Here is a 12,791-nt window from a genome sequence, read left to right as displayed (position 1 = left end):
ATTTTCCTTTCGAAACTCATTGCCTATTTGGTTCTTTGGCCATTTCCTTTTTTTTGGGGGGGGGGGGGGGCGGCACATTCACTAATCTGTGCATGCCGCTCTGCACTTCTCATCATACAGCTGGGAAAAGTAAGTCTCTGTCCAACTATGGGATTGGTTATTTGACGTCCACTGCCAACGTTTGGCTGAATTCAACCATTACAAAGCAACATGAAAGAGCAACAAGGACGAAAACGAACGAAGGCGTCTAGAGGTATGCCGTCTCCAAAAAGTTTTCCTCCTTCATGAGGCTGTATCACAGCTCTCGTTACCGACAACAGGGCTGTTACTCTCTTCTTCTTCCATTTCTTTCAAATCGGGATACGATTTGCATTTTTCACCCTCAATATCGTCCTCATTACTGAGTATGCATTCATAGTCACTCCCCTTCACAGTGTCGTACATGTATAAGTGTGGGGCTGCTTCACGACAGGAGGATCCTGGTAGCGTGGCGTACTCGCCAACTTGCTCCGCAGCTGGATTGGGCGTCGCGTAGATCTGGCTCTGGTAGATATGCTGCTGCATTTCAGTGGACTCACATGGGTTAGCTTTGATGGCGGGATCGTGGAGGGCATAGGCTTCTTTGCGTCGTGGTGAGAATATGCGACCAAGGGAGGTCAAAGTAGCAGTCTTGTGTGTCGAAGGAGAGTCAACCGCTGAACCACGGTTGGCGTCCGCCGTGTGGGGTGGGAAGGTCGCTGACCAAGAATTAGTTTGGCTGGCAGGACGTCTCTTCCATCTGAGTTTGAAATGTTTGGACATGATGAATTTGAATAGATGTTTATCATTCAGACTGATCGTGACGTAAATGTCGAATAATACTCTACTTGACAACTTCACTTTCGAAAAAAAAAAATTTAATTTGTATATTCCACATAACACATTTAATGCTCTGTCCAATATTCAATATTGCCTACGAGTATGAATATAGCTTTAGAGTTTTTGAAGTGAGGTTGAAAATATAACAATAACATATATATACATTGTATATATATATATATATATATATATATATATATATACTGGCATCAAAAGACTTAACCACAACATGGCGGGCGGTGCAAGAACAGTAAATCTATTGACATCAAATCTTGCACATTAATAGACGTGGCTGGTGTTGGGTAGCACCCCTTTAATCATCGAGCTTTCGGGCGAAAAGCCCTTCTTCAGGATCTATACAGTCAATGACAACAACGTATAAATAAAATCAACCTAGGTATAAAATCATACTAAACTCAACTAGCCTCATATACTATACATTTCAAAATATACTCAACATAAAACATACCTCAATTCAGCGCATTTTATAACAAAAAACAAATCAGCATACTATCACTAAATACAATCGCAAAACAAAACTTACTGTGTTGGTGCTGAGTGTGGTCTTGTAGTGTTGTCTGTGTGAAGATTGTGGTCGGGTGTATCTTATATGTATTTGTGTATATGGGGGGGGGGGCGTTCCTGTACTAAGGCTCGTTCTCAATAATCAATCAAAAACTACCAATACTCAAAAATTTTCACCATCCAACAATACAGAAAAACTTCCAAATTACTATTACAATTTCTACATATTAATACACCTCTTGTAATACATACAAATATACAATCCGCATACATAATATAATTTATACACATGAATCTATTTATCCAAATACTTACATACTTACAACCACGTTACTTTAACTACAGTTCAACTTTCCCAAAATACATATACCATTATTACATTACCTATTATATATCTACCTACATTTACATCAATCACTAATTCTATCTAACTTTTTAGTTAGATAGAATTAGTGATTGATGTAAATGTAGGTAGATATATAATAGGTAATGTAATAATGGTATATGTATTTTGGGAAAGTTGAACTGTAGTTAAAGTAACGTGGTTGTAAGTATGTAAGTATTTGGATAAATAGATTCATGTGTGTCACAGGGGACTTTCCTCTGACTGTGGGGAACGAAAGTCCTCCCTGCGACTGGGATCTTTTCTATAGTCAAAGGTTGACTTTCTCTAAATGCAGCAGATTGTTAGCAGACCATTCACTCATTCAACTCTTTCGACTTGTGCAACTAATGTGCCTCGAAATAAATAGCCAATCACACAGTGTCCTTACAATATAACAATCAATAAGATTTATTATACTGGTCTCAAATTGTGGTCGTTTACAATAATAACACAGTACAAACTTGAATACAGATATCCAATTCCACTTGATCTTGAGCTTGGTTGCTCTGCTCGTTGGTTTATTCTAGAAGCTCCCGTGCTTGGTTGCTCTAGGTTGTCGACGATGCCCTGCCTGATGTAGCGGGTCGTCTCCCCTTACTTCTGGTCCTCTCTGGAACCCTAAACTTGGTCCTCGCTGGAACCCTAAACGGTGGCTCTCTCCCTGGAACCCTAAACGGTGGCTCTCTCCCTGGAACCCTAAACACCCTGTTGATTTAATAACATGATACCTCCTTTATAATTTGTGGTCTTTGGTTATTCCTGATTCTATTCATATAACTTAAACAAAACATATAATTATATATTCCATCATATTAACATTGATTAGCCACACATAATTTTCCATAATAAAGTTTCACCATGGATCATTATCTTTCAATGTTGAATAAGGGATGATTAATCAGCCCATTAAAATCCAAGCGTTGTTCTAATTCTCTCTTTCTTTCACAATGCAATTAAAATTCGGTTTGACGTACAAACATCACCCATACAAAGCAATATCGGGAATTACATAGGAACTTACAAGGCATAAGCAACTTCAATGAAATGATCGTGTACTTACAACAGTTGTTGGTGTTTAAACTCGAATCCTCCTAGATTCTCTGCTGGACGGTCAGGCTGTCCAAGCCGAAATGCAACAATCCCTGAATCCCACTGATTCCAAATAACACTCTGCTACTCTAACTTCGCAATCTCGAAGTACCGTAGCCTGGTCCTGAGTGTTCCGCAAATAATGTGGCATCTGAATTTTGTGCCCAAACACTGCATATTTATACATTTGTTGGACCATATAGGTCTCCATGTAAAATTAATTAAATGAAGTGACTTCCTAGAAAGTTTTCATAGAAGTCCTGCCCCCTTTTCTTATTGGTTGGCGTTTTCTGTCTGTCAAAACTTTCCTGAGTATCTCATTTTGCATTGGTCAAGCCCCTGCTTGACGTCATCACTTCCTGTCCACGGAAACCAAAATTCTTTGAAGTGGTCCTGTCTTGACCTAGCTAGAAACTTGTGTTTGACGTCGTGAATGACGTCCACATACCAGATAGTATGAGGCATACTACCAGGGATACCCTTTCCTCGTATTTTGACGTCATGTAGGGTTTACTCATCCCCAAAACATTTAATTCCAAATCACTCTCTTTTACTTTGATTGTGCATCGCAACATCTCCTTATATGGTTATTTTGATGCAAGCTTTTGTGTTTAAAGCTGCACTTCTTTTGTAACCATTGCGATAACATCAATTTCTTACATGAGCTACCTAATAAACAGTAGTACAATGAGACAAATTATTACGTGACAAATACAAAATATGTCACATCCCGACAATGTGTATAAATTATATTATGTATGCGGATTGTATATTTGTATGTATTACAAGAGGTGTATTAATATGTAGAAATTGTAATAGTAATTTGGAAGTTTTTCTGTATTGTTGGATGGTGAAAATTTTTGAGTATTGGTAGTTTTTGATTGATTATTGAGAACGAGCCTTAGTACAGGAACGCCCCCCCCCCATATACACAAATACATATAAGATACACCCGACCACAATCTTCACACAGACAACACTACAAGACCACACTCAGCACCAACACAGTAAGTTTTGTTTTGCGATTGTATTTAGTGATAGTATGCTGATTTGTTTTTTGTTATAAAATGCGCTGAATTGAGGTATGTTTTATGTTGAGTATATTTTGAAATGTATAGTATATGAGGCTAGTTGAGTTTAGTATGATTTTATACCTAGGTTGATTTTATTTATACGTTGTTGTCATTGACTGTATAGATCCTGAAGAAGGGCTTTTCGCCCGAAAGCTCGATGATTAAAGGGGTGCTACCCAACACCAGCCACGTCTATTAATGTGCAAGATTTGATGTCAATATATATATATATATATATATATATATATATATATATATATACATATATATATATATATATATATATACATATATATATACATATATATATATATATATATATATATTATATTTAATTATATACAAACATACATACACATACGTACATTATGATAATGATTTGTATCCTTCATGGCATTCTAAGGGTATTAAATGTCAAATATGATTACATCAATGTCACATGCAGGATACCTGAAGGAAACTTAATGTTAATTGGGAGGCAATAAACGCAAGAATTGAGTAGTTAATATTCGATCTATTAAAGACAAGTACCTTCTGACACAACACGTGGTCACCACGCTGAGAACGAGAGTAAGGGCACTTCCTACTGCTGCAGAGAATACCACACACTTTACGTAGTCACAAGATTCTGTTGAGAATGAAAGCAAAATCATTTGATTCAAGGTAAAGTGAGATAGAGAGAGAGGGAAAGAGAGAGAGAGAGAAAGGGAAGGCAAACATGAACAAAGGGAGTGGGCCTATATGATATACGTATATATATTTATATAATATACGTACATATATATATATATATATATATATATATAGGCCCTAGAGAGAGAGAGAGAGAGAGAGAGGGAGAGAGTTGAGTCTGGACTCCAAAGATTTTTCATGATGTTAATTATCTTGCTATGGCAGAATACAAGGGGTGTGGATCGAATGGTTGTGAAAGCTAATCCGATATAATTTTGATGATAGTTACATTGGACTCTTAAATCTCTCTGCCAGAAAGATCCTTGACTGTGTTTATCTAATCACAGCTTCAGATCCTTCGCTGAAGGCTGCTTTTCAGCAAATACACAAAATCGTCCAGCAACTGAAAACAAGAGCAAAGTGACAACATTACAAAAGAAAAAAAACACGCTCAAATATGTACAGGTGATGTATATGAAGTGCAATTGACACCTTGGCATAAATACAGTGTACTCAACGGTGAAGCAAATATACGTATAGGCAAACACTGAATGAGTATCAAATGACAGGATCAAAATTGCTTTTGAGGAAAGTTTAACGGGTTTGAATCAAACTACAGTATGGTTTTCTATACGTTTCTGCTAAAGAAACAATAGATGCTTATGAGCAATTGTTGACGACTTCAAGACCCCTTGAAAGGCATTGCAGGTAATGGGGAATTGTCATGAATTTCGGCTAAAGCAACCACAGCCAGGGGGCTGGTACCACTCCGGGACCACGTGACTGAGATTTGGCGGTCTTTACTACACAACTACAACTCCTCAGGGACCCGTGGTTCCTCTCTTGGAGACTTACCCCTTTAATACTGAAGACACTTACCAGAGAGAATGGTCTGATTACAGGCGTAACAGGCACGGGTAGTCGAAGGTTGAGGGGAAGTAGCTGTAGAATTTAATGAAGATAGATTTAGTTCTTATAAACCTGCCAGGAATATATGCATAATCTCTTTTATTACTTCGAACGTTCAGCAGGATTTTATGTGCGGCATGATATTACGGAAGGGAGGGAAATCTGGTGGCACAGCAACATGTAACACATTCTGACAACAAAACAAACCACCACCATGATATGTGATGTAAACTAACAGGAAAACTTTATTCTTCCCAGGCCTCAAGTGGCAAATTCCCAGTCTCGATCCATCTTTTCTTTTTTCTCCGACATTGGCCAAACAGGCTACACCCACTTTGTACAAATGCATATTCATGACACATTCATAATAGATATGAATCGAAAGCGAAAACAAAACAGGGCGGTTGTTGAATCTTACTCCCCCTCTCCCCTCCCCGACAGACATTATGACGGTGATTCATTTACAAATCCGCCAATAAGTGAAATTTGCTAATATTTGTCTATCAGAGTCACGTTCAAAATGATCAAAAAGCTTCTTTTTATGTTTAGGAAAAAGGGTGCAGTATTGCGATCAGTTCGGTGGCTGCAATTTGCAAATAAGTTACTCCATACCATTGTCGTTCATGTCACACTATCGTGTGTTATTCAACTAGAGAATTGTCTTTTGTTCAACTTTCAATGATAAAATGCATTAAGACAAGAAACGGTTTTCAGCAAAGTGTAGCATTTAATCCGTAACGTGAATAAATCCTGTCAGCATTTTAAGCCTAGATATAAAAATAATGTTAAAATTAAGTTAATATATTGTACGTATTATCATTCAAAATTGTAACGTTCATTTTTTAACTGAGATTTTTAGCTAATGTGCTGGGTTAGATTATCCCTTACAAAAATCGACAGTTAAAAAATCGCGGTTAAAGGTAACTGCGAATAGCGAAAGGTATACAGGTAAAGAGGGTCCTTTCTAACCGTAAATTTCTAGTTGTCAGTGGTAACTGCCAATGGTAAAAGGGTATTTCAATGGTTAAAATGTGCTAGAAAATGTATGTCTGTTGTGAATGTTTCTTTTCGTCTTAGCCCTATAAAGACGAATAACTGTTACATTTCTGCTTTTAATAATCGGAGACCACCCCATACGCGTCAATGGCCTTTGTTTCTTCATTCACCTTTTGGCTCAATGATATCATGATTTGTATAATAGTGCGTGTGGGTTTTGATTGATATACTACTGCCTTGTGTATTCTACATCAGTCGTGCCTTTTGTTTATAATCTTACTGAAGTTGTAAAAATAAAAGGAAATGTGAAACGAAACGAAATGAAAGGTATCTGAAGAGTAGTTAGCAAACTGCAACAGCTAATCTAAGCTTTTATGATGAACACCTTGTGACTATTGTCACTGCATGGAGAAGACAGTGTTGAAGAAGCGACAGTATACTAAATTGCATACCAACTGAATGAGAACAGGGAGGTGGCCACCTCCCTGATGAGAATAACCAAAACCTGCTCTTTGTCAACGCAACCAACTTTCTTTCTAGTCAAGGCTCACCTATGTAGACCAAAGCCTTTCCCCATCCTCCGCAACGGCGTTCAGGATCTCCTGGGCAAGGTATTCCACAGTCCGTTGAATTTAGTGTTCTACTGTGGTTAAAAAACTTTAATTCACATCCACACGTGCAGACCGTCCCGTTTGAGATTCCGGCGAAGGGATACCCGCTCTCTCGGCAAAACGCCGTGCAGTTATCGACGCTAAGGCTCGCAAAGCTTAAATCGGGGCGGTAATCGTTCCGTACGAATTCCTCTTGGTAACAACCGATGCAGTAATAATCTGACCTCGAGCCCCCTGCAAAGAAAAAAAAGAAGAAAAAAATTGATTTCTATGAAGTAACCAACATTTTTACCCTTCCCTGCTTAACCGGATAATGTCATAGACGCAGATTGCAGAATCTTGGTTAATTCCATCAGGTAACCGGAATAATCATACAGGAGATTTACGTAAATTGAAATACAAATAAGTATAGTTATCATGATTATTGATTAAATGATGACAACAATAATATTCATTAAAAAAAAAAAACCACACACAAACACATAGTACGTTAAAATAGTTAATACAGTATATTATGACGGGAGCTTTACCATGACTAAACGTGAAAAGGAACTGCATTACAAATACATCGATGGATATAACTGTAATAAATCATTATTGTTTCTGAACGGGAATATACTTACATGCAGAATAAGCGTGAATGTCTCCGCAGCTTGACAATGTAGTTACTCTTCCCAGGCTGAAAATTTGCATAAAAGTTACTATGCCCGTGGCAAGGAGACATATCTTTGCCATAGTATAACAATTCAAATGTAAACGTCAAAGGTGTGGTCACAAAATCTGAGGAAGTTAACTCTTCATGCATGTCATACGCGAAGTGCAAGCTATATGCTACTTCGCAGCAGAATGTGTAAATGTTCAGTCTGCACGTGCCCTTTATTCTTAGGTTAATGCGGAGGAATCAAATGATGATTAAGAGCTATAAAATGAAAAGATTGCAATCTATCATTGAACAAAGTAGCCTACCTGGCAGCAGTTGTGAGAATACGAGCAAGTGCACGAAGCGATTATACTCTCTCAGTTTTCCTTGAAGGTCTAAGTAGTTTAGAATTGTCCTCTTCAGTAAATCCTGTGTAAGTGTGTATGTGTGTGCGAGTGAGGGGTTGTAGTAATGCGAAGATTGTGTTTATTTCATAGTTACATTTGCTAGGACTTTGCTTGAAAAGGAAAGAATAGGGGAAGTTGTTTTATTAACTGTCCGGTAAACCACTTGTAAACGTTCTGTCTATTCTCTCCCAGTAATCATCCAATATTTATCACTTTTTTTACACAGACATTAAAGATACATTCAACACAAGATATCATTTTGTTTTCAGTTTCTGAAGAGGAGCTCCTAGTGACGAATAAGAAGAAATTTAACGATTACCGAACACTGTAATTTCGGGTACTGATTTTCATGCACCTCCACACAAAGACATTATTGATGGTGTTAAACATGATATTAATAATGATTATCATTTTTTTCTGACTACAAGCCCATCCATCCTCTGATTACACGGGTCAATACTGTCATGAAAATGACAATTGTTAAAAGTGGTTTTATACAATTAAGGAACTTACAAATTTGGTAGCATGGGTGGTAAGCAACAACTTGAAAAGCAATTATGACAAAACTATTGGGATATTTCCTTGTTCAAAATGCATACATGCTTCTTTGAAAGGCAACAACACTTATATGTTAAAGGGACTGTACAGTACTGGTTGAGGTGGGGATTCATGTTTTGAATATTCTTAGGTGAGATAGTGAGAAACATCTCATGAAATATGAAAGAGCATGTAATTTTAAAAAGGATTCAACGTTTATTTGATGAAAATTGGTGTTCACATGGCTGAGATATCCAAAAAAGTGATAATGATAAAAGGCGACATGCCCCACCTTTATTAGGATCTCTTTGTTTCACCTTGTTTTTGGATATCTAAGCCATTTCAAAACCGATTTTCATCAAATAAACTTTTGATACCCCTTAGAATTGCATGATCTTTGACATCTCATAGAGTGCTTTCTGAATATCTCGCAAAACGTTAAAAGCAAAATTCTCACCTCGACCAGAACTGTACATATCCTTTAAAGAGAGAAACTTGTCATTTATCCAAAGTGAAAATCTGAACGCAATCACTATCTTGAACTTCCTGCTAATGACAAGTTGGAGTGAGATGTTGTCATGGAACAATTATGCAGCTAAATTAGATTAGACGATTAGTTACATGGGTGGCAGGGCTTAGGTCATTTGTAATAATTCGGAATCCATAGGTTTGTTTGTGCATTTGTATAGTTAATAATATTAAACATTGATTATACCGATAAGCAATTTTGCATCGGCTGTTTCTATCCGTAACTCACATTTTAGAACAATTTTGAAGCACTAAAACTGGCTTTTTGTTTCATCTGCAAATGGTAACAAGGTTTTTAGGTGTGATGGAGTATTGATGCAGGTTGGCCATTGGCAATCGGTAAAGAATTGTTTACATTCGTAACTAGAAAAGATCTAACAGCCGGGAGTTAATTAATCACGTTAATTATAGTTTGGATGGAATACTAAACTTGAAAGACAAAAATATTTCGGATGACATAACCCAGAAATATATATGAAAGACGTATTCTGATGCAAAACATCACCATATCAGTTCCGTAATAAATCTTGATGATCCTTGGCTTGACACATTTATTTACACTGAAGAAAGTATCAGTTCTCATTCGTCCCTATACCGAATTGTTCTAAACTATTATCGATGCCAAGTTTCTCATCACCCTTCTTGGATTGTGTTGCTGACGATGTGAACCACCGCTTTCAGTGTGATCACTTCCTGGTTATAAATGTCAAAAAGTGCAAGGGACTTTAGAGGAGATTATGGTTGTACGCAGACATGTTTTCACCTTTGGGATGTAAGAATATTATGTTCATTCATTATCGTTTTGTTTTGTTTTTGTTTTTGTTTTTGTTTTTTGTTTTTGTTTTGTTTTGTTTTGTTTTGTTTTGTTTTGTTTTGTTTTTTTTTTTTTTTGGGGGGGGGGGGGGGCTCAGTGTGAACACGTAACCGAAGGCTTTCAACCAGAGACCCAGGGAGCTTTTATACTTTTTTTTTCAATTTGAAATTCAACGATCAGGTGCACACTTTTCATGGAACATGTAGGAAAAGTTCAATCAAACTAGAAAGCAAGATAACTAGTTGGTTGCCAAATTGCAAGAAAAAGGCCAAATCAAACTAAATTTTGTAATTGTTGCGTGATTTTCTCATTTACTGATAAAATTATGTGAAATCTGATATTCAAGGACAGCGAAGGGGGGGGGGGGTGGTAAAGGCATACCCTCGGATCCGAGTGCCCTTTCGAAAAATTCAACGATCTTGTGCACTTTTTTGGGGGGAGGAGTTTTCGGGAAATATTATTTATCATGGAAAAAATATATATCTATCTATCTATGCGCAGCAATGTAGCGGGAATGAGTGTGAGAGGAAAGGGTTGAATCTAATAATGTGGTGTGCATTTTTGTTTTACTATAGAAAGCAAAGTTTCCATGAAAGAAGTAAGAAAAATTAATATTTAGCAAAATGTAGGTTGCTAAACCGTCTTTTATCTTTCACCTCTTTCCCTGTGTACATCTTCACTGTGTACATATAGGTCTGTGGAGCCGGATAGTGCTCAAAGGCAACGACGAAACAAACGGCAGGGAATTGAGGGGGTCCCATACCACGATAACGCCCTGGGTGTTCATGCAACAGGATAACAAGATGTAATCAGCAAGCAGAAGAAAAAAACTATTGAAGTTGTGTATACGATGTAATATCATATTGACGTGATTACGGAGTTCATTGTCAAAATATATTATTATAATTATTATCAAACATTTTTGGTGTATATTCACCGGTCGGTGTTGATATCTGCGCTGATCGTCGCTTGTTACCGCCAGCAATGAAGGTGCTATCAAACATTGCCCTATCCATGATTCTTCTTGACCTCTACATTTCTTTGAATGTGGCCATGAAGACAGTAGAGTTCAAAAAAAAGAAATACGCATAAAGCAGATTCGACCAGAATTACGAAGAAGAAAAGCAGTTTCTGTAAGACATTTAGTCAAAGCGGGCACAGACGTTTCCTTATCGAACAAGATTTGTATTCTCTCCCAACTTGCCGTGCCCTTCTTTCCGGTGATGGCTTCTAGACCTTCTCTTTTGAAGAATTTCACAGTTAGCCGCATCGAATTAAACCTGAATTTTGCCATATCATCACAATTACAGAATGAAACGGAAGTTTAGGTCCTTGCAGTTGTGATATTGCAAGCCTAAAACAGCTTCAACCGTCCCCTTAAAAATACAGATCATAAGTGGTGTGTGTGTGTGTGTGTGTGTGTGTGTGTGTGTGTGTGTGTGTGTGTATGTGTGTACAGATACTTAACATACAATGTTTAAGCACAACTTTTAGCAGCAAGAGCTTCAGCTGTGTTTTTTTTTCTTTCGTTCTATGTAGCGCTCTATCATCCCAACTCATGACAACGCATCACATCTTTTGCACGCACAAACAACTGACAGTATTCATGGTATCCTTATAAACGCAATTAAGATAGCTAGACACGCTTTCAAAAACAAATTCAAGACTGCAACTCCATTCAGAAGAATATATCAACTTTACTGTTGCAACTTGCGTCATTAATAGCGTGCTGATTTAACTACTACAAGCTTTACTGTAAATACATCAATACAAAGGAAACGCTGAATGGAGAGATCTGATACTACGAAATGAAAAAAAAAATACAACAAACCTTTTTTAAGGTTACAAATGAAACAAAATGTACTTCACTTACTTTCATTTCTTTTTATTTTCTATAAAAAGTGAAAAAAAATCTCTGAGGTTTATCACCGTACGATTTAATACACGATGTCTGGAAACAGTATTCCTCAACCATGCAAAATTCAATTACGCGTGCTGAAGGAATATTCTGTAGGGACCTCATAACTCTCTCATGTTACGTTTGAAAGTTAGAAAACTCTCCGATTCTGTATGTTCGGTTGATCCTGCCTCATTCATTGCAATCAACTTGAATATGGTATGATATACGTAGCAGTCTTGGTTGAAAACTAAAGTTTGCTTTGCATATGTAGTTCCGTATAGAATATAATGAAAATAAAAACAGAAGAAGAGAAAGTGACCGGTGAATCCTTAATTAAAATTGCTCCAAAATGTTGGTAAATGCCGCATATGCAAATTGAGTGTTTGATAATTGTTGTCACCTCGTATACCGGATGTTATTAAAAAAAAAAGCGGAACGGTGGATTTGCACTACCTTGCGTTCCAAAAGTGATATATTTTTGACATCATTAGAAAGAGCATCTTCCGCGAAAGACCATGATAGCAAAATCATTACATTTTTTCAGTACTTCTTATTCTACGACAATTTGTGTAAATGCAGTCATTTTCAATTTTTTTGCGACTTAGGAGATAATAACTTGGGTGCGACACGCGTTCCATACGGTGAATTGTGTAAGCTCGTTGATCCATGTCAACAAAAGATAACGCTTTCATAATTAGGTGCGCGCACACACACACACACACACAGACACACACAAACACACACACACTCACACACACTGTTTTTTTCCTGGCCCGTGCCCAATGTGAAAGCTGTATGTTTTGTTGACATGGATCACCGAGCTTACACAATATTCACCGTATGGATC

At 37.3% G+C, this 12,791-nt stretch overlaps 1 protein-coding gene across 1 annotated transcript; it reads right to left on the bottom strand.

The window, feature by feature from the left end:
• Positions 1 to 282: 282 nt before the first annotated feature.
• LOC139729701 (uncharacterized) lies at positions 283 to 11,060 on the bottom strand. The gene is made up of 5 exons (XM_071640634.1): positions 10,982 to 11,060; positions 7,059 to 7,352; positions 5,482 to 5,544; positions 4,462 to 4,558; positions 283 to 778 (listed from the first exon to the last, which is right to left on the bottom strand). Exons 1-5 carry the CDS (start codon positions 11,058 to 11,060, stop codon positions 283 to 285), a joined length of 1,029 nt encoding a protein of 342 aa, XP_071496735.1.
• Positions 11,061 to 12,791: the final 1,731 nt, after the last annotated feature.

Source organism: Diadema antillarum, unplaced genomic scaffold (assembly GCF_040938485.1).
Source record: "Diadema antillarum isolate AM-2024a unplaced genomic scaffold, OU_Dant_1.0 scf00000020, whole genome shotgun sequence".
NCBI lineage: Eukaryota > Metazoa > Echinodermata > Echinoidea > Diadematoida > Diadematidae > Diadema > Diadema antillarum.
This window is presented reverse-complemented; position numbering and strand designations above follow the sequence as displayed.